The sequence below is a fragment of the Larimichthys crocea genome, chromosome XXIII (assembly GCF_000972845.2).
Source record: "Larimichthys crocea isolate SSNF chromosome XXIII, L_crocea_2.0, whole genome shotgun sequence".
NCBI classification, from domain to species: domain Eukaryota; kingdom Metazoa; phylum Chordata; class Actinopteri; family Sciaenidae; genus Larimichthys; species Larimichthys crocea.
The window spans coordinates 5,567,350-5,594,256 of record NC_040033.1 but is presented as its reverse complement, the minus strand read 5'-3'; the positions used below and the strand labels follow the sequence as shown (position 1 = coordinate 5,594,256).

General features: G+C 42.0%; 3 protein-coding genes across 6 annotated transcripts; 1 reads left to right on the top strand and 2 right to left on the bottom strand.

The window, feature by feature from the left end:
* The first annotated feature begins 1,090 nt into the window (after positions 1-1,090).
* LOC104937073 (phthiocerol synthesis polyketide synthase type I PpsD) lies at positions 1,091-9,823 on the top strand. Its single transcript, XM_027273971.1, has 6 exons — positions 1,091-1,211; positions 2,552-2,705; positions 3,177-3,337; positions 3,419-3,625; positions 3,735-3,916; positions 4,270-9,823. The coding sequence occupies exons 1-6, from the start codon at positions 1,154-1,156 to the stop codon at positions 9,790-9,792; spliced, it is 6,285 nt and encodes a 2,094-aa protein (XP_027129772.1). The 5' UTR covers positions 1,091-1,153; the 3' UTR covers positions 9,793-9,823.
* Positions 9,824-11,243: 1,420 nt separating this feature from the next.
* Positions 11,244-18,576, bottom strand: pks1 (polyketide synthase 1). The gene is made up of 6 exons (XM_010753227.3): positions 17,896-18,576; positions 17,657-17,810; positions 17,402-17,562; positions 17,110-17,313; positions 16,841-17,022; positions 11,244-16,759 (listed from the first exon to the last, which is right to left on the bottom strand). The coding sequence occupies exons 1-6, from the start codon at positions 17,951-17,953 to the stop codon at positions 11,258-11,260; spliced, it is 6,261 nt and encodes a 2,086-aa protein (XP_010751529.2). The 5' UTR covers positions 17,954-18,576; the 3' UTR covers positions 11,244-11,257.
* Positions 18,577-18,888: 312 nt separating this feature from the next.
* On the bottom strand, positions 18,889-26,824 carry LOC104937072 (ATP-dependent zinc metalloprotease YME1L1). 4 transcript variants are annotated; one of them, XM_027274178.1, is made up of 18 exons: positions 26,574-26,824; positions 24,492-24,611; positions 23,954-24,122; positions 23,740-23,841; positions 23,535-23,644; positions 23,251-23,401; positions 23,001-23,108; positions 22,522-22,695; positions 22,254-22,406; positions 22,033-22,165; positions 21,885-21,947; positions 21,376-21,488; positions 20,894-21,049; positions 20,636-20,787; positions 20,407-20,533; positions 20,243-20,316; positions 19,917-20,003; positions 18,889-19,823 (listed from the first exon to the last, which is right to left on the bottom strand). In XM_027274178.1, exons 1-18 carry the CDS (start codon positions 26,727-26,729, stop codon positions 19,683-19,685), a joined length of 2,289 nt encoding a protein of 762 aa, XP_027129979.1. In that variant the 5' UTR covers positions 26,730-26,824; the 3' UTR covers positions 18,889-19,682. The 4 variants fall into 4 exon arrangements, with proteins under 4 accessions (XP_027129979.1, XP_027129981.1, XP_019109694.2 ...); XM_027274180.1 differs by having other exon boundaries at positions 23,025-23,108; XM_019254149.2 differs by lacking the exon at positions 26,574-26,824 and adding an exon at positions 25,117-25,433.
* Positions 26,825-26,907: the final 83 nt, after the last annotated feature.

Here is a 26,907-nt window from a genome sequence, read left to right as displayed (position 1 = left end):
TTTGTTATCCTTGTGAGGATTCATTCAGTGCCATAAAATGAATGTTGAAGAAACTAGTCCTCTTGAGACAGCTGTGGAAATCTACTGACATGCAATCCAATGTCCATCTGGCAAAGGTACCGAGGACTTTTTGACTTTTCGATCGAGATAAACTTCTCCTATCATCTAATATAACATCACTTCCGTCCACATCTTACTTCCGCATGATAAAGTCAACCACAGCTGATAGATTTTCCACCCTGTTCACAGGAATATTAGCCTGTCTTTATCATTATTATTATAATTGTTATAACACACCGTATAATCTCTGAGTACTGCAGCGGATTGATAAAGGCAATAAAGATAAAAATAATCATAATGATAAAATTTTGCTTATTTTTCTGGAGTGCATTACTTCTAAGAAACTACTAAGGAACTTCCTTAACATACATCAACCATCTCTATACCTGGTCTTTGTTTGTCCTGATATTTAGTGTAATTATTGTTGCACAATGTGTCCGAAGGTGACTTTGCATACATTATTTATGGCCATTATTGCATTGTTTGTGAAAAGAAACAATGCATAACCTTGTGTGCATTATATCATTTACTGCAGTATTGACTCAAAAACATGCCTATTGCTTAACATATATATTTTATGTAAAATGTGGTAAATTATTGTGTCTAGATGTCTCTAAAGTTTCACTTATAAGTGTCAGCAATAAACATTTTAAACTCGATTTCCTGGGTCGTCTGGTTGATTGTTAGTTATGACTATGACGTATCACTGTGATAAGCTTCGATGAAACAAGACCTAGAGTAACCTCATTGTTTGATGACATATTGGTTCAATCATTTGCAAGGCGCTATAAATGTGTGCACTGAAGTCCTTCATCTCCATGGTCACGTATACAACCAATCATTAATGTTTTATAAAGAAAAGAAGCTGGCTATAAGAACGATCGGCGCAGCCAGCAGTGATACCATCACTGAGAGAAAAAGCAGTGGGATGTAAGGATGCACCGGCGCATGACAATACTGGACTAATTGGATAATTTCAAAGAATGCAAATTTATTTCTGGATGAGATGTTGCTTGGAAAAAAAGAGAGATGCTGACATGATGCAGTAAAGATTTTTGATTTTTCTTTTCTTTTTCAGTGATGTTCAGTCACAATGGAAGAAGCTGAAGACGATATTGCAGTGGTGGGCATTGGATGCAATTTCCCAGGAGGTAAGCTATTTGAATTTAGAAACTTATTTTTGTTTTTTCTTTTTTTGTGATTCTTAATTTTTTATTGACAGATTTTTATGATTTATAGATTTCTCTCTGTCCTTTACAATTTGTGAGAGGTTATAGCAAATATCATTTCAACATTATTAGATCAACAGACGCACAACCTCTTAATCATTATCAGGATTCACAAAAATCAATCGCTGGTATTTCTTTCTTTTTCTTTTTTAATATTTTTATTAGGAAATAAGGCACAGTGGAACAGGAACCAATGTTACAGTTACATTGAGTATCACGTCACATCCGCATCACATTTGGAAATGTAAACATATCGATACAATAGAAATACTGTGGATCTTTATGAATGAAGAGTCAGACATACGATCTGCCTCCTAGGTTGTTTTCTTATTTTATAATAACTAAGGACTCTTGTATGTAATAAGTGAATAAGTGTTTAAGCTACAGGGTGTAAACAAAAATACAAGGGAAACCAAAAGACAGGCGAAGGGAAAAAATAAACAGACAAATAAATAAATAAATAATAATAATAATGATCAATCAAGAGGCATAGATTGAAGAGAGTGGAAGAATGTCAAAAAGGGAAGCCACTTGTTATCAAATTGATCAGAGTTATCTTTCACTGAATGTCTGATCTTCTCCAGCTTTAGAAAAGACGTGGTGTCATTGAGCCACTGACTGCTAGAGGAAATGGTGTCTTGCCAGTAAGGAAGTAAAAGCTAAAATATCTAATTGGTTAGAGGTAAACCGGTTATGTTCCTCTGGGAGCCCAAATATGGCGACATGGGGGGGGGGGGATTTTATGGTCATTGAAAGTATTTAAAACACATTACTGCAGGGTCGCTACAATAGTATCAAAATAGTTCTGCCAGAAGCAAACAGCCTTGACTTTGGTAACTGGTGAGCAATCATCATAAACTTTAGAGATGAGTGACTTCTGAAGCTCCTCCCACTGTAGACTTGGTGGTAATGAGGGAAAAACTGGAAACAAGGCGCGAGCACAGAGTCTAATTTGAAAGTAATGAAAAAGATGAGAGGGTGGGAGATGAAATTCTTCTGAGAGCTTCCCCATCTTTGGAGGTCAGATTAAATTTTAGACATTAAAGGCAGGAAATTAGCAGAAAAAAGAAAAATCGCTGGTATTTCTAAAATGGATGTTGTGGATTTTACTTTGCTCAAATTAAGTTACTGTAGACAAATCATGTATCTCAAGTTCTACCCTTTCCATCATTTCCAATTCTTTGACTACAAATCAGCCCAATGTGCGGTTATCATATCAAAAATACAACATTTTAAACATGTATATGTATGTTTCCAAACAGGAGAGGGACTTGACAATTTCTGGAAGGTTCTCATAGAGGGGAGAACCTGTTCTGTGACAATTCCCAAAGAGAGATTTGACTTAGCCAGCTGGTATGACCCTGATGACAACAAAGCGGGTAAATCCCGCACGGCCAAGGCTGCTCTCATTGACGGGTATGATCTTTAAAGTTTATTATACATTTGACAGCTCTTCTTATGTGTTTTGTAAATGTACTGTATGTATATAGATAGTCTTAAGACTTTTCTGCACTTTTTTTTTTCTGCCTGTTCACAGATGAAAAATTTAATTAGCCTTTTTATTATCACCTGTTCTTGAGGTAGACACAGTGAAACATTTTTGATCTCACTTGCCTCTCAGGACTTTTGAATTAAATATTCATAGAAATGATTTTGATTACTTAAAATAAAGGAAGGGGCTTTCCTCAGCTCTGGATCAACTTTAAAACCACGTGGTGTGTGGAAACCCCCTTTCTTCAGGTTTTAATCCTCTCACATTGTCTGTGCTTAACCAGCATCCAATAGAATCATGCTTCTGATTTTCTCATTTTAAACTACAGCCAACACCAGGTTAAGTAATCTCACTTAAGGCAATTAAGGTATTGAAAAATGATTTTATGTTTTCAGGTTCAATGAATTTGACAACAGGTTTTTCGGCATCAGCGACAGTGAAGTGGAGCAAATGGACCCTCAACAAAAGCAGCTCCTTCAGTGTGTCTACAGGGCTTTAGAGAACGCTGGCATGCCCATGGAGAAAGCCAGTGGGACCAGGACAGGAGTGTTTTTTGGTAACAGAATTATCTAACATGCAATAACATATAGTTTATGTGCACTTCTCCTACAGTTCTTTTATGGTGCTTTTATTACAGGTCTAATGAACAGAGATTATGAGACAACCGCTACACAGGTCCACCCGAGTGTGATCAACCACTGGACTGGCACAGGGTTCGCCATGAGTATTGCTGCAAACAGAGTCTCCTACATCTTCAACTTCACTGGGCCCTCACTGGCCATCGACTGCGCTTGCTCATCATCTCTCGTGGCTCTTCATCTTGCCTGTCAATCCATTAAACAAGGTTTGTACAGTATAAATAATTAAAGACACTTTTTGGAGCAACCTGTAAGGTAACTGCACTGTACCGCTCCTGATGAGCAGTTGACACCCTGCACCCTTTCTCTTATCAGGCGATTGTGACATGGCTGTTTGTGGAGGGGTCAGCTGTATAATAGAGCCAAGAGTGTTTGTTGCTCTCAGCAAGGCCAAGATGATCTCGCCTGACGGGACCAGCAAACCTTTCTCCAACAGAGGAGACGGTTACGGTAGAGGTGAAGGCTGTGGTGTTGTTCTCCTGAAGCCGCTTAAAAAGGTCAGAAAGTGCAGAGTAATAAACATGCCACAGTTTCCTTTTCCCTTTTTATTGACATCCAATTATATAAACTATAAGACTGATATCATTGGACTAATATCAGTTAATAACTAACTGACTTACTATAACAATGCAATTGATTCCTTTTAAACATTAAACATTCTGGACAATTCCTGTAAATGTAATATTAGGGACTTTTCCTTGTCCCGCTTACATAACAAGTCCAAAACCATTTTTGACAAATTGTACTGGGACTACATAGTATAATTATTCAATTCCCATGTCATTGTATACCAATATAACCCATTCAACAGTGTCAAAAACACAATACTGTCATTGTTGTCACTTCACAGGCTATACAAGACCATGACCATATCTGGGGTATCATCAGCAAAACAGCCGTCAACCAAGACGGACACTCAGTCACTCCAATCACCAAACCGTCCATGACCCAACAAGAGGATCTCCTGCGCAGAATCTACTCAAAGTCTGACCTTGCAAATGTCCAATACATAGAGGCACATGGGACTGGAACCCCGGTTGGAGATCCAACAGAGGCAGGAAGCATCTCAAACGTCATCGCTAAAGCCAGACCTCCTGGTTCAGCGACACTGCGGATTGGATCTGTGAAGAGCAACATTGGACATACGGAATCTGCTGCTGGAGTAGCCGGACTCATTAAGATTCTCCTAATGATGAAGCATGAGACCATTGTTCCCTCAGTTTACTATTCTGAAGAGGCTGCAAGTGTAGATGCCAAAGCCTTGAACATTAAAATTCCTAAGGAAGCAGAAAAGTGGGAAGCCTCTGGTGCAAGAATTGCAGGGGTGAACAACTTTGGCTTTGGGGGTACAAATGCTCATGCCATTGTCAAACAGCACAAGCAGTCCCGCATTGAGCAAAGGAATGACAGGAAACAGGCAAAGTATTTTGTCATGTCTGCAAGTTCACAAAAATCTCTTACTCTGATGATGGAAGACACCATTAAACAGATAGAAGATAGCAAAGTTGATCTAGATGCTCTGCTGTACACATCAGCTTGTAGGAGGAGCCATCTAAAACATAAATACAGAAAGGCCATTGTGGTTTCATCTGTAGTTGATCTTAAGGAGAAGTTAAGTGCCACCGTGGGCAAAAATATCAGCACGTCCTACTCAGATTCAAGGTTAGTGTTTGTCTTTTGTGGAAATGGCCTCACTTACCATGGCATGTGCAAACAGTTACTAAAACAAGAGCCTGTATTCAGAGATAAGATCAAAGAGGTTGCACAACATTTCCTCAGATTGAGTACGCTGAACATCTTGGACACACTTGAGAGTGAGTTTGAGGGTAGTGACTTCAAAAGCCCACATGTTGTCCAGCCACTCCTCTTTGCTATCCAAGTTGGCATTACCACCCTACTCAGACACTGGGGTGTCAAGCCTGATGCAATACTTGGACACTCTGTTGGCGAGGTTGCAGCCGCTCACTGTTCAGGCCTCTTGTCTCTTGAGGATGCAGTAAAAGTAATCTACTTCCGCAGCATTCTCCAGAACAAAGTCACTGGGGGTAAGATGCTTGTGATCAGCAACATGGCTGTATCCGAGGTAACCGATCTTCTCCCTCGTTACTCTGGTAGAATTTACGTCGCTGCTTTCAACAGCCCACAGTCCTGCACCCTCTCGGGTGAAGCAGATGCAATTGCAAGCTTCCATAAGGTGCTGAGCACCTCAGCCAACAGTCAGAATCTGTTCCTTCGTGTACTGGACGTCCCTGCTGCTTACCACAGCCACATGATGGACCCAATTCTGCCAGAAATCGAGGAGACAATTGGCTCCTTGCAGGTGAATGATCTTGACACAGAGTTGTTCTCAACAGTGACAGGCAAAGAAGTGCAGCATGGTGATTTCTGCACAGGGAATTACTGGGCTAGAAACATCCGTGAGCCGGTAGTTTTTGAGCAGGCAGTGAAGTCAGCAACTAAAGGAATGAAGAATACAGTCTTTGTGGAGATAGGGCCAAGAAAGGGGCTGCAGAGAAACATTATGGAATCTGTGGGTAACAACACAGCTGTTCTTGCATCGGTTGAGCCAGAGAAAGATCATGAAACAATGATATCTGTTGTTTCTAAGCTGTTCGAACTGGGTGTCTATGTAGATTGGAGCACCTTCTACAGAGGATATGAGACAATGCCTCTGCCTATTCCGAAATACCAGTTTGATAGTTCAGACAGAGATGTCATCATTGGGGCAGCACAGAAAAGCAAAGGAAGTAACCATCCTGTGCTTTGTCAGACAGGAAGTGAAAGTAATGTTTTCAGCTGTGATCTGAAGTCTGACTCTTGTTTTTACCTGAAAGAGCACAGACACAACAGTATACCCATCATCCCTGGTGCTTTCTATGCTGAGTTGGGTTTAGCTGCATTCATGGCCAGTGCCAAACCAAAAGTACCGCTCAGCTCACTACAACTCAGTGTCAACTTTCACAGTCCATTTGTTTTAATGCAGAATTCACCTGAAATGAAGGTGCAACTTGAGCAAACACAGAATGAATCGAGGTTCAAGGTACTCTCCCCTTCTGCAATGTATGCATCAGGCACAGTGGTGTCAAAGAAAGAGAGGCTGATTGAGGAGCAGTGCATTTCCCTAAGCTCCATCTACAAAAGATGCAAATCTGTTGTGAGCTCGCAGGAGTTCTATGCGTATCTCGCTCAGGGAGGCTTTCAGTATGGAGATGTCTTCCGCAACAAGGGGGATGTGCACTACGGAGAAGATCTCAAGGAGGCTTTTTCAGTTGTCACAGTTCCAGAAGAACTGCAGTCTCAGTTGCATGACTACCACATTCATCCTGTTATGCTAGATTTTATGATGCAACTTCTCCCAGTTACAGTAGAGCACATCTTTGATGGTAGACCAGGATTTCCTGCCAAAATAGGAAGTTTGACAGTGTTTGAACCCTTGCAAGAAGAGATGATTGTCTATCTGAGAGCAACTGATGTAGGTCTTGATCACTTTGAGGTTTGTGGCTGCTTTGCAGATAAAGAAGGAAGAGTGTTGGTTGAGGTTAAACAAGCGACAATCAAGTACCTTGGCAGTCGCTCTCATGTGGTTGAGGAGTATTTCTACCATAATGACTTCAGTGTCATCTCTGAAGACGACACATCTGCTCCTCCTCCTAAGGCCTTGGTCTTCTGTGACCGTATAGGGATCGGCAAAGGCCTTCAACAATATTTGGACTCAGAGTCTAAATATGTTTCCTTCACGCATGCAAAACATATCTTGAGCCATGGATTTCCTTCTCTCTTGGAAAATCTCAACATAACGGATGTTGATAAAAACTTTGATGAGGTCTTATTTTTGTGGGGCAAAGAAAACCTGACCTCACTGTCAGCTGATGTTGTTCTGCAGAATTTGGCGAACTGCTGTGAGATTTTCCGCCAAATAGTCCTTGAGCTAAAGAAAATTTCCTTCCCGAACTCCATCAGAGCAGTCACCTTCTGTTCCTCTGACATCACAGTAAACCACATAAGTCCAGGTTTTGCTCTCATTGGTATGACAAGATCATTTGCTGCAGAGTTACCAGATCTTTCTTTTCAGCTGATTGATATAAGCTCTGTCTCTGCTGAGGACATCGCAGCTCTGTCTGAGGTCCTAAGATCGTGTCCTTGCAGCAAGTACCCAGAGTTGGTGATAAAAGATGGACAAATTCTTAAACCTTCCATTGTCCGTACTCCACCTGAAATCACTGACTGTTCAGAGGGTAGTTTTACTCCTACATTGTCTAAGCCATGCATCCTTCAGACAGCTGATGCACGTAAGATGACTCAACTGAGTGCCATTCAATTTGAGGAGGAAGCCCAGTCATTGAGGAATACATCGGTTGAAATTCGGCCCAATAAGATATGTGTTCATTCATCTGACTACTTCCCTGTCAGTGCTTCACATCTGAATTTTGGCCAGACATTGTACTGGAACAAACACTCATCATCACAGCACCACAAGCTACTGGCTCTTGATTTCAGTGGTACTGTCACAGCAGTTGGAAAAGATGTAAGGAAACTGAAGGTGGGGGATCATGTTGCATCCTGTTATCCTGTGGTAGCAGCCAGCAAGGTTAGTGTTCCAGAGGACGTGTGCTACAGCACCAAGCGGTTCCCATTCCTTAAAAACACACCCTGCGTTTCCTACTTTGTGCTTGCATGGGAGGTCCTGCACCGAGCCTTGCCCAGAACCAAACGTAATCTAGGAATCATATCCACTGTGCCGAATTCTGCTCTGATGAAAGTCTTGGCAAGCACCTCTTACAAGTCAGGTTGGAATGTAATTGTTGGCACACAGTGCAATGGCTCTTTTGAAGTCAATGTCAAAGTCAATGTCAGTCAAATAGATGCATTTGTCATCCTGCCCCCATTTGATGAATCTCTGATTGCCACAGTTTGCAACTTGCCAGGTGCCAAACATGTTGTCTTGATCTGTGAAACTCAGAGTCAGTGCTTGCTTGCTCAGGATGTGTTCCAAGGTGTGAAGGAAAGTGTTCGTGTGCAGACAATTCAGATGCCGGCCATTTTCCAAAAGGGATTCTTGAGTGCAGAAAGGCCCCACATTTCTAACTGGCTGAAGTCCTTCAGGTTGAGCACAAAGTTTGGTCTTGAAAACTTTACCTTTCAGAGTGTGAACCCTGAAAGCACAGAGATTATTTCAGAGAGACAACAATCATACTTCACCTCTAAGAAACTGGCAGTTGTGGCTCTGGAAAAAGATGTCAGTACCACGCTGTCTGACATCCCACTGCTGCCAACAAAAAAACAGCTTTTCCGAAGGAGAGCAGTGTACATAGTGGCAGGTGGTCTTTCTGGTCTGGGCTTTGAAACCGTCAAGTTCATCTCACAAAAAGGGGGTGAGATCATTGTCATACTTTCCAGGAGCAATCCCACACCAGAGGTGCAGAAAGAGATACATAATGTAGAGAAACAGTGTGGAAATCACATCACTACCATGGAGTGTGACATATCTGTGTCTGAGTCTGTAAACAACGTTATCAGTGTCATCGACCAGAAATTCTCTGGCTGTCCAATCAGAGGAGTGTTTCACAGTGCAGTTGTCTTGCATGATGGGCTCATTGAAACCCTCGACAAGTCTCTTTATGAGAAAGTTTTCAAACCCAAAGTAAACGGTGCACTGAATTTGCACAGTGCGACACAGCACTGTCAGCTGGATTACTTTGTGTGTTACTCCTCCATCTCAGCCTTTCTGGGAAATGCATCACAAACAAATTATGCAGCAGCCAACACATTCCTTGACATGTTCTGTCAGTACCGGCGCAGTCTTGGGCTGCCTGGACAGTCTATCAACTGGGGAGCTCTAAACCTTGGTCTCCTCTTGAACAAGGAACATTTCCAGCGGTTTCTGGAGGCAAAGGGTATGATGGTGATGGATGTGGCTGAGATTCATAAAGGTCTGGAGGAGTGCCTTGTGCTAAATCGACCCCAACAGGCTGTTTGCAGGTTTCATTTCAGAAACATCAGGTTTAACGTCCTCTCTCAAAATAAAGCCCTGACCCTGCGCCTGGCTGCATTGGTTTATGAGGCTTTCGAAAAATCCAAAGAATCGGATTCTCAGGATATAAAAACTGAAACTGTCTCACCAAAAGAGTACGTCACCTCTCTGCTTAGTGAGACCATTGGCATGGATAAAAGTGAGCTGAAAGATGAATCGCCACTTTCATCCTTAGGCATTGACTCCATGCAGGCCATGACTCTGCAGAATCTCATCTTTCAGCAGAGAGGTGTGAATGTGCCTTTGGTGAAACTGCTGGATCCCAATGCCACACTGTCAACAGTAGTAGCTCTATTGAGTGAAGGAGATGAAGTTGAAGATGATGTTTCTACCAGACTGTAAAGATGACAAATACACATGCAGAAATCTATAAAGTCAGATCATCATTATCAGTGGTTATATTGTGATATTGAAAATGTTGTCACTTCATGAGAAGATCAAGGCAAGCAGCATTCTTGAGTTAATGCCACATGTTCATGTTGTGTTTTGCCTATTTTGTCTTTTTTTTGCAAATGCAAGGCTCTGGTTATTGATGATATTTTACTCACTTTTACTTTTTACTTTTACTACTCTTTTTCTTTCTTTTTTCTTTTTGGAGGTGTCCAATTTTGAATGTATGTTTTTATCACAGTTTTATTCATTCTGTTTATTGATATGTTCATGATGAAAACATGAAAACAGTTGGTGTGTTTGATTCAATAGAAGGCTGATTCATTGCAATACAGCAGCATTCTTGTGGTAACGCCATGTCATGACATGTTCATATTGTATTTTGCCTCTTTTGGCTCCGGTTATTGTCTTGGCTCAATAGTTCTACCATACACCATCACTTTTTATCTGCTTTATTCATTCTGTTTATTGATAAGTTCATGATGAAAACATGATAACAGTCAACATACACAATTATTTTTGATAAATTAGTATTTTAATGTTGAATAATTGATGTAAATGAAGTGCATTCCTTTTTAACGTTCAATAAATTTCTAAATTTAAACAAGTCAATAATATCTGTCCCTCTGCTATAGGCTGTGGTCCACATATTACTAATGCCAATGTACTTTTACCTGCCTGTCTTACATTCGCTCATCTGTCTTAGGTCATGGTCAGTTGTTATCACTGCTAGCTCATTGATCCTGATGGATTATCACCTTTATGATGATGATGATGGAAAAAGCATGTGATACAGTATTATGTCCCATAAATGTAGAATTGGGGGCATGTGTGACTAGTGAGCTTCCTATTGTTTGAGCCATTCATTTATCACACCATGCAGACGAGGACATTGCTCTCCTGGAGGTCCATGACAGAACAAGGAGATGCATGCAATTAACATGATAACAGATACAGTAATTTATCATGGTAGTGTTTATAGCACTGTTTTTCTGACTATAACTGTAGATTATTAAATCACATTACACATTGTCAAAGCAACATATCTAATGTTATTTAATTTTTGCTTCTTAATGACACGATAAAACAATCTTCCAATGTCTTTGCACTTTATTTAAGGTTCATTTATTTACATCAAGATTACACAATTGCAATTTGTGGCAGGAGTGGCTCCAAATAGGTGTGGTCATTCTGAAGGCCTTCACACTTCCAAAATTCAATATCACAAAATCAAAACAATCTGCACAGCTTCAAAAGTCATTTCTAGATGTTTTAGACATTTTTATAGCTATAACATACGCTTGCTTACTATAAAAGACTGTTATAGGGTTGCATAAAGTAACAAACAATTTCAACCAATTTGAGAACCATACCACAGCAGTGAAACAGTGCACTGTAAAATGAATTCCAAACATTTTCATGCAATCACAAAACCCCCATTACTCATTACAATAGTCTCCAAAGTGGCCAGTGTACAGCTGGGGTCCAATATTCTCACTAAAGGTACAGTCACGCCTGTCTCTTGGAAAATCTTATTCTGCAGAGTCATGGCTAACATCGAGTCAATACCCAATGCACACAGAGCTGAATCATCATCTAGCTCATCTACGCTGACATTGCTGATGTCACTGACTATTGCTCTCACATTTCCATTTGTAGGAGAAACATGATGAACCCCAGGTTCACTACTTATATCATCTTTCAGCTCCATTGCCACTAAAGCCGACAGCCGCTCCCTGAGAGACGCATTTTGTGAAAGTACGTGAATGTAAAGATTTTTGAAGTTGAACTTGCATATGACTTGTTGTGGTCTGTTCATCAGAAGACATTGTTCGAGAGCCTGTGGAATTTCACACACATCCATTATCATCATCCCTTTTGACTCCAGGAACTTTTGGAAATTGTCTTTCCTCAGCAAGAGACCAAGATTCAAAGGACCCCAATTGATGGACTGTCCAGCAAGTCCAAGGTTTCTCCTGTAATGGCAGAATGTGTCCAGGAAGGAGTTGGCTGCTGCATAGTTACTCTGCGAGGGATTTCCAATGAATGAAGAAATGGAGGAATAGCACACAAAGTAATCTAGTTTGTTGTGAAGTGTTGCATAGTGAAGATTTAGAGCCCCACTCACTTTGGGCTGCAGCACCTTTCGGAAGAGGGACTGATCAAGTGTTTCAATCAACCCATCATGTAACACTGCAGCACTGTGAAACACTCCTTTGATTGGACAAGAGGAGAATCTTTGTTCAATCTTTGAGATCGCGTCCACTACCTGCATCGACACAGAAACGTCACATTGGACATTCATGATTGTCACCCCATATCTTCTCTGGAGGAGATCCATTTCAAACTGCATTTCATCAGTCAGAGTACTTCTGGACAGTGTTACAATACAACCGCCACCATTATGGGCAATGAACTTTACTGTCTCAAGTCCCAAACCAGAGAGCCCTCCAGTTACCATATAAACACAGCTTTGTTTGAAAAGTTGTCGAGGCGTTGTAAGCAAAGGGATATCAGACACTAGACAATCAGATTCTCTGTGATGTAGAACAAGTTGTTGCACTGTCTTTGTTGTGAAGTATGACTCAGCATCTGCATTGCTCTGTGGCTCTTTTGTGCTTGATAATTGGAAGGTTTCCATTTTCAAAGGTAGCGATGCTGTATCAAAGCCTAAAGATATTAGCCAATTAGAGATGTTCCTGTTTTGTACTTGCAGATTGGCTCTCTGGAGAACATCAGCCACATCAAGTGTATGTACATGCATGTGTTCACTCTTCAATGCAGCAATGTTTGCTGAGAGTGAGGATGGCATGTGATTGCTATGTACAAAAATAAAGTGTTTATCATGACCACCACTGCCAAACAGCCCCGGCCAAGAGTGTTCAAACGGAGGCAGAAAAACAAAAGCATGACCCTGATCAAAATGTAGAGGTTGTCCCGGCATTGAGGAAACATTCCAGCCTGACCTGTTTGCTGTCAGAGCCAAAACCTTCATTAGTGCAGAGACTGAGCTGGAGGAGACAATGACCAGCTTTCTGTGTTGTGGGTTTACCTTAGACAGCATTCTCTGCAGGATCTCCCATGCAAGTATGAAGTAAGACACACATGGAGTCTTTTTCAGAAATGGGAGTCTCTTCGTACTGTAGCACACGGCTTCAGGAATTATGATCTTTGCAGTGGCAACAACTGGATAACATGAAGCAATGTGATCTCCCACTTTAAGATTAGAGACATCTTTCCCAACAGCTGTGACAATGCCGTTAAAATCCAAAGAGAGAAGCTTGTGATTCTGTGACGTGTGCTTACTCCAGTACATCGTCTTGCCGAAATTCAAGTGTGAAGTGGTGACAGGAAAGTAATCTGATGAATGCAGGCATACATTGGTTAGCTGAATCTCAACTGACTTCTCTTGGACTGGATTTATATTTGTGTCACAGGGGATGGCAGACAAGTGAGTCATTCTGTACGGATCAGTTGTCTGTACAACAAAGTTGCTCACAAACACTGAGTGAAAATCACCATCATGTAAAGTTTTGTCCCTCAGGGGGGTTTGTGCTATTCTTGTTGTTGATGCTTGCCCTTTGCTGATCATGACCTCATGTTGTTTGCAGGTGTTTATTACATGGACCAGCGTTTGAATGTCTTCACTGGTCACAGAAGCAAGATCAGTCAGGTGAAAAGAGAGACCTACCATCTCTGCTGCACAAGCCCTCGTCATACCAGATAGCACAAAACCAGGATTCACATGGTCTGCGGTTGTTTCTGTCGATCTGTAGGTTATTACGTGGACAGTGCAAGAGCGTTTGCTCTCTTTCAAAGCCAAAACAATCTGGCGAAAAAGCTCACAGCAAGTCACCAAGCGGTCCAGCATCTTCTCAGATGACAAGTGACTAATGTCCTCAACACCCCAAATGAAGAGAATATTCTCCAAATCCACACTGGTGTTAAGTGAGTGGGAAACAAATTTTCCAACTCTGTCTGCCGTCCAATGATCTCTGCTCTCCACAAATGCTGACTCTGGGTGTATGTATGGCCTAAGTCCTTTCGCAATGCCAAGTTTGTCTTCAAAAACTATTGCTTTTATTTGGCAGTTTTGCAAGTCTCTCTTTTCAGGAATTGTAATTATTTCATTGTGGAAGAACCACGACTGAAGAACATTTGAGCAATTGCACAAAAATGAGATCCTCACACCTTTAAGTTCAACCAGTACCTGACCCTCTGTGGTGGAAAAGCTACCACATACATCGAGGAAGTCTGAAGTCTCTTGAGTGGCTCGTAGGTACATGACCATATTCTCTTGTAGTGGTCCTGATACGGCAATGCTACCGATAGCTGAAGGGAATCCCTGCTTGGCCGTTAGCCGTCCGATAGCTACCACAGCAGTCATTTGCAAGAAATAGTCCAGTAACACAGGGTGAATGAAATAGTCATGAAGGTGTTTTAGAAGTTGATCTGGAACTTTAATTGCCGTCACAGCTTCCTTGAATTCATCACCAAAATGCACATCATCAAGCTGTTTGAAGACAGAGCCATACTCAAATCCAGCTTGAGAAAGAACTGAGTAAATCTCTTCTCTCTTCATAACCAATTTGCACCTTTGCAAAATCATGTCAAGACAAAGAGTTGGTTCTTCTAAAAGCGGTCGGCCGTCTGTGCACCTGTATGTACCGGAGGCATGTGTTGCAGCAGAGGATTGTATTTTGAATGAAGCCTCATTTTCTGCATGCTTCAGTGTCACTTTTAACTGATGGTAGTTTGAGCTTAGTGTTAACAGACTCTCAAAACTTACACTGAGCTGGAGCAGAGAAACAGGTTTCTTTGGCCTTAAACTCGCAATGACTGACGCATAAGCTAGTTCAACATAAAACGCACCTGGTACAATGGGAACACCATTGTTTTTATGCTCCCAAAGATATGGTGTAGTATCTAGTGAGAAGTTGCATGTGTACTCTTTCTTACCCTGATTTATTTGGGATATGAGTGTATAAGGAGAACAAGCATTTGATTCATCACCTTTCCTCACAGCTTCAAAATTCAATTCTTTCTTTGTGTTCACAAACTGATAGACTGGAAAAGCTGTGGGCAATGTCTCACAACCCCTGTAGAGCTGATGCCAGTCCACATTGATACCGAGTTCAAATAGTTTTGCCACAGTGGACAAGATTGTGTCATAATCTCTCCCTGGCTGGACGGAGGAAAGAACTATGGCATTATGTCCCACAGTCTCATGTATGTTCCTTTGGAGAGCCTTACGTGGTCCAATCTCCACAACGACAACATTTCTCCTTGACTGCTTATCTTTGGTAACAGCACGCAGTGTTTGTTCAAATAAAACTGGCTCTCGGATGTTCCTTGCCCAGTACTTGCCTGTTGTAAAGTCACCATCTGAACTACTGTCTGCAGTCACTGTTGAAAATAATTTGCACTGCTTGTTGTTGGCATTCAAAGGATCAATACTTTTCTCAATGTCATCTAGTATAGGATCCATCATATGGCTATGATATGCTGCTGGCACATCTAACTCATGGAGAAAGATATTCTCCTCTGTAAACACAATCCTCAGCCTCTGATGGAGGAACTCTATAGCATCTGCATCCCCTGACAGAGTGCAGGATTGGGGGCTATTGAATGCTGCAACACAAATCTTTCCAGCAAAGTCTGGAAGGACTTTTAATACCTCTTCTACAGCCACGTTACTAACCACAAGCATTTTCCCTCCTGAGACCTTGCTCTGAAGAGTACTACGGTGGTGCAACACTTTAACGGCATCCTCAAGAGACAAGAGGCCGGAACAGTGAGCAGCAGCAACTTCACCAACAGAGTGTCCAAGCATAGCATCGGGTTTGACACCCCAGTGCTTCAGGAGACTGGCAATGCCAACCTGAATCGCAAAAAGAAGAGGCTGGACAACATCTGGCTTACTGAAATCATCCTTATCATATTCACCAGCAAGCCACTGACTGATGCTGGTTCTTTTATATCTCTGGAAGAGATTCTCAACTTCTCTGACCTTTTCTCTAAAAACAGGAACCTCTCTTAGGAGCTGCTTGCACATACCCCTGTAGGCAACCCCATTTCCACAAAACGCAAAGATCACATGAATGTCAGATCTTATTGACTCAAACTTTGTTTTCAATGCAGATGTTAGCTGATTTTCTAAATCTGAGAGGGAAGATGTTGGAAAGACCTTCCGATATTTATGTCTAGCATGACTCCTTCCGCATGCTGAAGTGTAAAACAGTGCCTGTAAATCAACTGTTTGATTGCTGCAAAGCCTCTGGTGGGTGTCGGTGACGGATAGAATAAATGATTTCTCAGATGCTGCAGATATTACAAAGAGTTTTGGACAGCCTGTTGGGATCTGTGTGGGAATGTTGGTCTGACTGTATTCTCTTACAATCACATGTGCATTTGTGCCTCCAAACCCAAAGCTGTTGATCCCAGCTACCTTTTCTAATGACCCATTTGTCTCCCATCTTTCGGCTTTAACAGGAATACTTATACCCAGAGCTTTTACATCTATGCTGGCACTATCTTCTGAGTAAAAAACAGAGGGAACAATGGTCTCATGCTTCATCATTAAGAGTACCTTAATGAGTCCGGCCACTCCAGCAGCAGATTCCGTATGTCCAATGTTGCCTTTCACAGAGCCAATCCGCAGTGTCGCTGAACCAGGAGGTCTGGCTTTAGCGATGACGTTTGAGATGCTTCCTGCCTCTGTTGGATCTCCAACCGGGGTTCCAGTCCCATGTGCCTCTACGTATTGGACATTTGTAAGGTCAGACTCTGAGTAGACTCTTCGCAGGAGCTCCTCTTGTTGTGTCATGGACGGTTTGGTGATTGGAGTGACTGAATGTCCATCTTGGTTGACGGCTGTTTTGTTGATGATACCCCAAACTTTGTTGCAGTCTTTTATGGCCTTTGTACAGAAAGTCACACTGTCACACACTGTATGCAATGTAATCATGACTGTCAAAAAATAAACACAATATATACTTACTTCTTTCAGAGGCTTCAGGAGAACAACACCACAGCCTTCTCCTCTGCCATAGCCATCTGCTCTGCTCGAGAAAGGTTTGCTGAACCCCTGAGGTGAGATCATCTTCGCCTTGCTGAGAGCAACAAACACTTTTGGCTCTATTATACAGCTGACACCTCCACACAAAGCCATCTCACAGTCTCCTAGTTGAAAAAGAAAGTGAAATCAAAGGCGGATGTCTTAAACTGGCTTTTGGGCATTGTATTTGTAGGGAAAAGAGAACCAAATACCTTGCTTTAAAGCCTGGCAGGCTAAATGTAGAGCCACCAAAGATGAAGAACAAGCACTGTCAATTGCAAAAGAAGGCCCAGTGAGATTGAAGGTGAAAGAAATTCTGTTGGCAGCCACACTCATGGCCGTCCCAGTGCCGTTGTAGTGGGTTACTGTAGTAGAACTGTTACTTTGGAGCATCTCGTAATCCCTGTTCATTAGACCTGCAACACGATTACAGAAGCAGTGTTACAATTTGTTTATGAAACTGGGGATGGAGGTTAAAGTGTGTCATAAAACGATGGTGGTCACCTATGTAGACTCCAGTTCTGCTTCCACTGATGCTTTCCATAGCGATTCCTGCATCTTCTAATGCCCTGTATGTGCACTGCAGAAGGAGTTTCTGCTGTGGGTCCATGAAATCAGCTTCTGCTTCACTAATGCCAAAAAACCTGTGATCAAACTCATTAAACCTAAAATATAAAAAACAGAAGATGGATCATAATTCAAACATCTCTCAACAGAATGATAAACTGAATCTAAATAGTCTAAATAGATGATGCTTACCCTTCTATAAGAGCTGCTTTGGTTGTCTGTGTTTTTCCAGGTTTGCTATCATCAGCATCATACCAAAAGGTGGTGTCAAACCTCTCTGCTGGAATATCCACAACGCAGTTCTTTCCCTCCGACAGAATACTCCAGAAATTGTCCAACCCCTCACCTGAAATGAAATACCTAATAAATGATCTTACGACAACTGGAAAAACTCAAACGATGCTTGCAACAGCGTCATAATTTAGTCGTACCTCCAGGGAAATTGCATCCAATCCCAATAACAGCTATGTCATCCACCGCGTCCTCCATTGTTCCCTTGAGATAACAGTGAAGCTGCTTTGGAGACTTGGTTGTTTTATTCTAAAAGCCAAAGTGAGATTTCAAACCACTCCATAGTGAAGCTTAATGTTCAGTCCGGGTTGCTGTCTTTGGTTAGAACTAGTGTTTCTGTACCTCCCGGTCTTTATAAACATTGTGCCAGGCATCAATGAAAAGAGACAAGAGGACACAACAGTGCTCTGGTTTGTTGGCCTCATCTGGAACTAAATACACTAATTATAGGTCGAGATCACTCAAAGGCAGCAGTAAATAAGCTTTTGTTCCCGTTTGCAGATTGACAAAAGAAGCCAGTGTATACAAAGCATCTGATTATCACTGTCAGGCGTCCTCTGACTGGTCAATTTGATTCCAACCTGTGGAGTAGAGAAAGTAAGGACATACTATACTAAGTGGGGAACTGAGTGGCTAAAGCTGATTTAAACGGATTTATACATACAGTATATATAAAATACACTGTATACAGTGAGGTGTCACAAACCAGACAATTATCACCCAACTCTGCAGTTCCCCTCAACTTTATTGAGCATTTTTAGTGTCTTTTGACTCTTTGTTTTGGTTTTAAGGGCCACAACTTCACAGTTTTGATCCAACCCAGCTGTCAGCAGTAACAGGTAGCTGTTTTAAGTTAGAAAGCTCTAATAACATATATGTGCCGCACGTAACAGCAGACTGATATTCCACTTGAGATAGCGTGATTCCGAAAAGTGATTATTGGACTTGTGTTCCTCAGATGGCCAAAAACACAATACCAAATGACCGCTGAGTCTGCTAGAAGAACTGATTGCTAATAAATTTGCCATATCATATCCCAATGTTATTGATGCTCAGTGTACTGCCCCAAATGACCATAAACATAAATTCATGCAACCTTTAAGTTTAATTTGAGTCATGCACCGTACGACACATTCATGGGTAAGAGTAACCTTTATTTGAGCTTCAAGATGAACAATCAGAAGCACAAAGCCAATCATTTTACACACTTACAGTTTATATACAGCTTAGAATAGGATGTGGGGGGGCCTATAAGTAATTTTCAGAAAATAAGAGGACACACCTTTGGGCACTTAAATAAATAAGAACACACAAAATGATAGCATATGGTAGATACAACTGAGAGACATCATTCAGAGACAAAAACTCAGTTCAACAATGAACAGTGGTAGCACCACCTTGCTACAGCTGAATGGTACATTGAGGTACTTTAAGGTCCTACGGTGTTCACCAGTCTGTACAAAGTTAAAATGACACATCATCTGACCTGAATTAAACACAATCTTTGTCAAATTCATTTGTTCTGAGACCTTGTTGTTACCAAATATGACTCTGATGTATAAAACTACGACAGAAGCCATTTCTCTTGAGAGTAGAGGTCCCCCCCAGGTTCTCATGAAACCCCAAACATCTCAAATTTGTGGAGAACAAATATTTATTTGAATCCAATTAAACTGTGAAGTGCTTTACAAATCGCTGTGAAACCAAAAGTCATCTCTATGGGAAAATGCAGGACAAATGAAGATCAAATAAAAATGTATACAAAGGGGGTGACAGTGATTTCAGTGTCATCTTCACATTGATAATAAGAGGAATACAAAAAGAAATGCAATACAAGGCCTCCAAAAGGCCTGTGCACCAATTGCACAGCTTCATATATAGGTATGTATATACATGATACAAGAGTCTAAAAGATCTACTGAGGTATCTAGTGGTCCAGTGATTTTCCCTCAAGCACCATCTGGATCTCTTTGGCGTCCAGAGTTTCATATCTTAGCAGAGCATCGGCTAGCGTCTTGTGCTCCTTACTGTAAGTCTTCAGGATTTTTTTAGCACGTTCATACGAGTCCTGGATGGAGAAAAAGAGAGAGAGTGATTAATCAGAAAATGGACACAGAAAGTTGTGATCAATTATCTTTGAATTTGCTGTGGGAACGGTCACCTTCAGTAAAACTCGGACTTCCTGTTCGATGGCAGCTTGCGTCTCGGGGCTCTGCTTGGTAACGTCACCGTAGGTCATGACACCGAGCTGCAACCAAACACAAATTACATCCTTTGGTTGGACGAACAATAGACTTCTAATGTTACTTATTATAAGCTTCATTGTCTTAGGTGTAATTATATGTTAGAGGTCTGCAGTGTCGTTGTATGGACTGTCAATAAAGGCCCCTATAGCAGTGTATACAGTAAAGAGCGCCTGTCTGTCTCCTATGTCTGTGACAAGGATCAAAATGTTCACTCATGAATCACACAAATCTATAATCGTACCTTGTCGCTCATGCCGAACCTGGTCACCATCATTTTTGCTATTTTGGTTGCTCCATCGAAGTCGCTGGACGCTCCTAAAATGCACAACAGCAGGAGAAAATCAAGTAAAACATACATTCAGTCAACAGCATCTGATGTCTAAGCATCAAGCAAATCAAGCTCACCAGTGGTGATGTATTCATCTCCAAAGATGAGCTCCTCTGCTACTCGACCGCCCATACTGACATCCATCTGAGCCAGCAGCTGAGCTCTCGTCTCGCTCCAACGGTCGTTCTCTGGGAGCAAGGACACCTTGAGGACAAAGAGCAGGGCCGTGTTTGATTAGCTCCAGTTGAGTTTTAAGAGAAAGTAACACAAATGGTAAGGAGATATTATATTAAAAAGAAAGCTCACGTGTCCAAGAGTTGGTCCTCGAGGCATGATGGTGGCCTTATTGATGGGCATTGCATCTTTGGTGAAATAGGCAACAATGGCATGGCCGGACTCGTGGTAGGCTGTGATGGTCTTGTTCTTCTTGTCGATTTCAACACTCTTTCTCTCAGGGCCTGGTGAGAAAAAGCACATTCTCGTTAACATTCTTCCTGTGTCGAGGTAATCCGTCTCATGTGATGTGAAGGATGCAGAGCGGATCGAAACACTGTGTGTAATCACCCATGAGGATCTTGTCTTTAGCGAATTCCAGATCCTTCAATGTGACCATCTCTTTCCCGTCCACGGCTGCCTTCAGGGCTGCCTGGTTGACCAGGTTCTCCAGTTCTGCCCCAGAAAATCCAACCGTGCCCCGGGCAATAATCTCTGCATCTATGGCTGTAACACAATACAAAAGGCCTTCTTTATAAAAAGGTGATCAAAAGACAATGGTGTCCTTTACAGAAAATGCAAACAAAAGGTATTCTCACAGGCTTTGAATGTTTGAAAATTGATTTAACGGCTAAGAAACAGGCTTTGAATGTTTGAAAATTGATTTAACGGCTAAGAAGACTTCATGTTTTTGCAAATTTTTCAGCATTTCCTTACTAAGATCACATAAGTTACACAGTAGAAATTGTTTCTGACATTTTAATAAAAATATTATAATAACAATTAAGAGTAAAACAGGAAACATATCCTCCCATATGAGACACCAAACGTACCAGGGTCCACTTTGATCTTGGAGAGGTACCAGTTGAGAATTTCAGTGCGTCCTTTCACATCTGGACGAGGGACCGTGACCTGCATGTCAAACCTTCCTGGTCTTACCAGAGCGCTGAAAAGTATTAACAGAGTAGTATTCATCAATCTTCACAGGTACACGGATTGTTAATTTCTGTTAAATGACTTTACGGCTGTACAATCTGTACACAAAAACACCCTGCATGACTTTATGTTATTGTCTCAGTTTAGTTCATATTAAAACAAGTTGGCCGTTAATTTATTTCCGGGTGTTTGTTATCAGTACTATAAAGGTGTATTACGGTAAATAGGACAAGGCCATGAGGATAAAAAAGCCCACAAACCTCTGTGAGAGGACAAAGGTTACAGAGTGGGACGTAAAAATCTGGAACAGGTTTGTATACATTAACTATTCGTACACACTGTATGGATTGACCTTATTTAACACAGGAGCTTTGGTTAAAAAAATGAAATAAAAATGTAAACATACTTGTCCAAAGCCTCTGCAAAGTTTGTAGCACCAACAACGATGACGCCTTCATTTGGTTTAAACCTGTAAAACACCAAAACATGAACAGGAAGTTCTTCACAGAGACAGTTTATTCACATGTTGCATTTATAAAAGTCAGAAAACTGACCCGTCCATTTCAGCCAGCAGCTGGTTGATTGTCTGTCTGGAATATGGATGCATAGGAGACTCGATCCTCTTCCCGCCAACGCTGTCCAGCTCGTCGATGAAGATGACACAGGGAGCATTCGCTTTTGCCTCTTCTGCAAACCACAAACAAAGTAAACATTAGTGTTGTCTGGTTACACCCTCCACTAGTTGCTCACAGTTTCTCACATTCGGCAAACTTACTGAAGAGATTCCTGATTCGGCTCGCACCGACACCCACGAACATCTCATCGAACTCTGATCCGGACGCGTAGTAGAAAGGCACGTCGGCCTCTCCGGCCACAGCCCGCGCTAACAGAGTCTTTCCTGTGCCTGGTGGACCAACGAGGAGGATCCCTGAGAGGAAAACAGAGGAAACTAATTATGATAAAATATCAATAAAAGTTTAAGATAAGATCCGCTGGCAAAACTGGAGGAAGGAAATGAAACATGTTGAGAAAATATAAAACACCTTTAGGCAGTTTTCCGCCGAGCACGGTGAACTTCTGGGGATTCTTGAGAAACTCGACAACATCTTGTAATTCGTTCTTTGCCTCCTCGACTCCTTTGACGTGCTCGAACGTCACATTTTTCATCTGGATGGGGTCGACTGCCGAGTCAAGACCAGATGTAGTGCGGAACCTCACTGTGGAAATCACAAGACAGCCAGTTCGGTACAGTAACGGCGGACAATCATCTGTATAAGACAGTGTCTCACGATGACAGACAATATGACTGCTGTACATTTATTGTGTCCATGAAAATACATAGTTAATATAGATTAAAGTATCACTAATCAGTAGTATGCAGCAGTCAAACTCTATATGCACACCATGGGAGATGTTTTTTCAGCCACGTTTCATCAGTGTTTAACCTTTCCTCCATTTACAGTGTGCATGTAGGGCCGGGTATGATTCACAAGCACAGGAAGGAATAAAAACTGAAACAAACCAGCATCAGAAAAGGAGCCTTTACCCGAGAGAAACGGGGTTCTCGACAAGCCGTAAATACCGAGGAGGAGGAGGACCAGCAGGATCAACCTGGTTCTCCTCAGCGAGTCTGTCAAAGAAACAGAGCAGGTTCGAAGGTCAGTTACACAGCCTTGTGTGAATCATGGGATCTCTCTGGGTTTTTAACTCAGCACTGCCACCCAAAGAAAACCTGACGCAACTGTACGCAACGCTGACTACCGCACACATGCCTTGTGTTCTTTGAGTGAAGGCCTGAGACCTCATGAAGCCCTCAGTGAAACCCGTCTTGAAAGCCTCCTGCTGGTTGTCTGGGAGGTTCTTTTGTTTCAACAGTTGGTCCAGTGATTGCGCCTCTGGTCCCTTTTCCCTCTGAAGCAATCCCTGTGATGGAAACAGAGAGTTTTCACTTCTTTATCCGCCCCCTAATTATTCAGTTTTATGTGCACAATGACAAATAGTTCCTGTTAATCTTTCTATTGACACAGTGTAAAAACAGCTGGAAGTGTGCAATGACCTTCATGAAGGTTGGTGTGTAGGGCTCAGACTCCACTGGACCGTCATAACCAGACTCCATTCGTCTGGCTTTTGTTCTAAGTGTCTTGAAACCCCGAGTCTGGACCCATACTGAACAGAAACACACGGAGATAAACATTAAACACTAAAAGCCAGGCTGCACACACACACATAGACGCAGCAGGTATTCAAATCCAGTTTCTTACCAGGCAGGAATTGTAGCTCTGAGCAAACTTCTTTTAGAGGACTGTGATACTGTCTGTGGAATATCGGGGAGCCAAACACGCCCAACCTTCTGTGTGAAAACCCTGTCAGACGAAAAGGTGCAAACGCTTCGTTAGATTGAGTCAGCTCTGGGCTGTTTTCTTAGAAAACAGTGAAGCCGGATCTCCTTTCGGCTCTGCGGCCCGAGCTGCTCACCGTGCTTGTTGTGGAAGAAGCTGTCTGCAGAAACGTGACTCGTCCTCCATGACGACGGAACGGCGGGAGGTTCTTCAGGGCCCGGTGTAGGCAGCAACCTGCTGACCAGCTCATCCAGCTGACTCACCCTGATCTCTGATAGGCCGAGATCCCTCAGACTCACACTGGGCTGCGGAGGAAGGACAAGAAACATAGGTTATCTACACCTTCGTGGATATAGATACAGATACATTACAAGTTATACCTGGTTCAGTAGTCAGGGGTGTGCTAAAAAAACATGAAATAGACTATTTGTCAGGTACTGGTAGGCTTAAAGCATGATGCTATAGTTCTGTATTCTGTATATTACACCTCTTCTGCTGCTGTGGGATAAATAAAGTATATTCTAATCCCTTATTATTTACAATGATTCACGAAAAGAAAGTTTAACTAAAGATTTACTGATGTAGGATTTGTCTTTTGTCATTTGTCTTGTCGGTCCAAAAGTCAGTGATGTTTCATCATCATCGTGTCACGTCTCCACCGGTGTCCGTCTCACCTCTTTCAGATATGAACTGTGCTCTGGGATGAAGTCTCTGTGCAGCGTCTGGACCGAAGCTGTGGCTGAGTTCTTCAGAGAGTGGAGGGCGTTGATGAGCTGGCTGAGGGGCAGCATCATCTGACAGACACACAGACAGAGGAGATGACACAAGGTGACATGAGGAATCTCACATTTACTATATTATATGCACTCTTGTTGGTGTTGATGTGACTCCTCCAGGCAGGTCTGTTAGTGTCATTCAACCTAACCCTCCCACGTCAGACCTACGTGACTTATGTAACCTCTCCTCCTTGAATATGAACCTTTATTTAGCTCTTCCCAGCCTTACAGTACGTTAAAAACCTCACGTACACAGCGTGGGGAGTCCCCGCTTCGAGATATATCCCTGCTAAGACGACGTGACGTAGACCTGGGCCGACCAGGACCAGTCTGCCGTCAGGCGTGCTAACACAGGCCGAGCTAAGTTGTCATTGACGTGACATAAACAACGTCAGACAAGAGCCTCTCGTTGCTATAGCTCCCGTAACGGTCGTTCCTACGCAACGCTGACCTTAGAACTAACGGACGGTTAACGGTTAAATGTGAGACGTTAGGAGGCTTAATCAAACAAAAGTCGGCTTACCTGCTGCGGCTGAAGCGACGTTGACAGTGAAAACATTTTCTGCCGGATCATAAAGTCAAAATAGGAATATGGAGGGTTGGTGTGACGAGGAGAGGAGAGGAGAGACCCTCTGTATGACCTGTATGAGCGATTCCTCCCGGGACTCGTGTCCTTTTTGTTTCCCTCGTTAAGCAAGTTTCAAGCAGCTTAGCTTTAAACGGCAAATGGACTCTCCGGCATCTGAGGTCAAATGGACTACAAAATGACGTCAGGGTCGAATTGCTACCGGGTGCAGCTTGCGTCAGTGTGTCACGCGAGGAAGGCAAACTGACGTCTGAAGTCAAACGGACTACAAAATGACGTAAAAATCGCACAGGAATAATTATAATAATGATATTCTTTAAATTAAAATCAGCTTTAAATGTTTTTAAACATTTATTTAAAAATATAGAACTATTTAAAATGCTTAACGGACATTATGGCGTCTGAGGTCAAATGGACTACAAAATGACGTCAGGGTCGAATTGCTACCGGGTGCAGCTTGCGTCAGTGTGTCACGCGAGGAAGGCAAACTGACGTCTGAAGTCAAACGGACTACAAAATGACGTAAAAATCGCACAGGAATAATTATAATAATGATATTCTTTAAATTAAAATCAGCTTCAAATGCTTTTAAACATTTATTTAAAAATATATAACTATTTAAAATGCTTAACGTGTATTATGGCGTCTGAGGTCAAATGGACTACAAAATTACGTCAGGGTCGAGTTGCTACCGGGTGCAGCTTGCGTCAGTGTGTCACGCGAGGAAGGCAAACTGACGTCTGAAGTCAAATGGACTACAAAATGACGTAAAAATCGCACTGTCTTGAACTCATACACCTCTTTTTTTTTCAATTAAAAGCTTTAATGCTTTTAAACATTTATTAAAAATATATAACTTAATTTAAAATGAAGCGGAAGAAAATGGAACGGAATTTAAAATGTCGCTTAACGTGTATTACAGCGTCTGAGGTCAAATGGACTACAAAATGACGTCAGGGCCGAATTGCTACCGTTGGATGCAGCTTCCATCAGTACGTCACGCGAGGAACGCAAACCGCTTTTTAAAATTATAATCATCTTAAAAATGTTTTAAAAATAAATAAACAAATGAACCTTTGTTTAAAATGAATGAATGCGTCTTACAGAAAAAAATAAACCGTTATTACACAAACGTTATATTAGTTCTCGCGTCTGTCCGTGACTGCCTGATCAAAATGTAACATAGAAAATGTGAATATCGTTTCATTACCTTATCTGAGCTTCTTTCTTTTTTTTCTTACAATATTGACAATAGTAATACACTCGACGGTGTCGCAGCTGAAATAAATAACTTAACACTTAAATACAGCACACGCTGACACACAGGCAGTTAACAGGGACAGCTACACGAAACGTTCCTGTGGAGGAGCGGAATTCAAAAATTCAAAACAAACCGGAGTTGTTGTTTCACCATGCGAGCGTCCCGCCGCCTCTGGACGGACACAGTGCGGCTCCTCGCTTGAAAACCGGCACATAAACATGGACGCGGACGAGAAGCGGGACTCGGCTACACTCGACAAACCCGCGGACGCTCCTAAACCGCCGTCCATCGAGGATTTCGCCGTTTTGAAGCCGATCAGCCGCGGCGCTTTCGGGAAGGTTTACCTCGCACGGAAGAAGTGCAACGCGCGATTATACGCCATTAAGGTGAGTTTAGCGCAACCTCTGACACATTTAAAGCAATAACTGGCACATATTTGACCTCTTATTTCTTGTGCAGGTGATGAA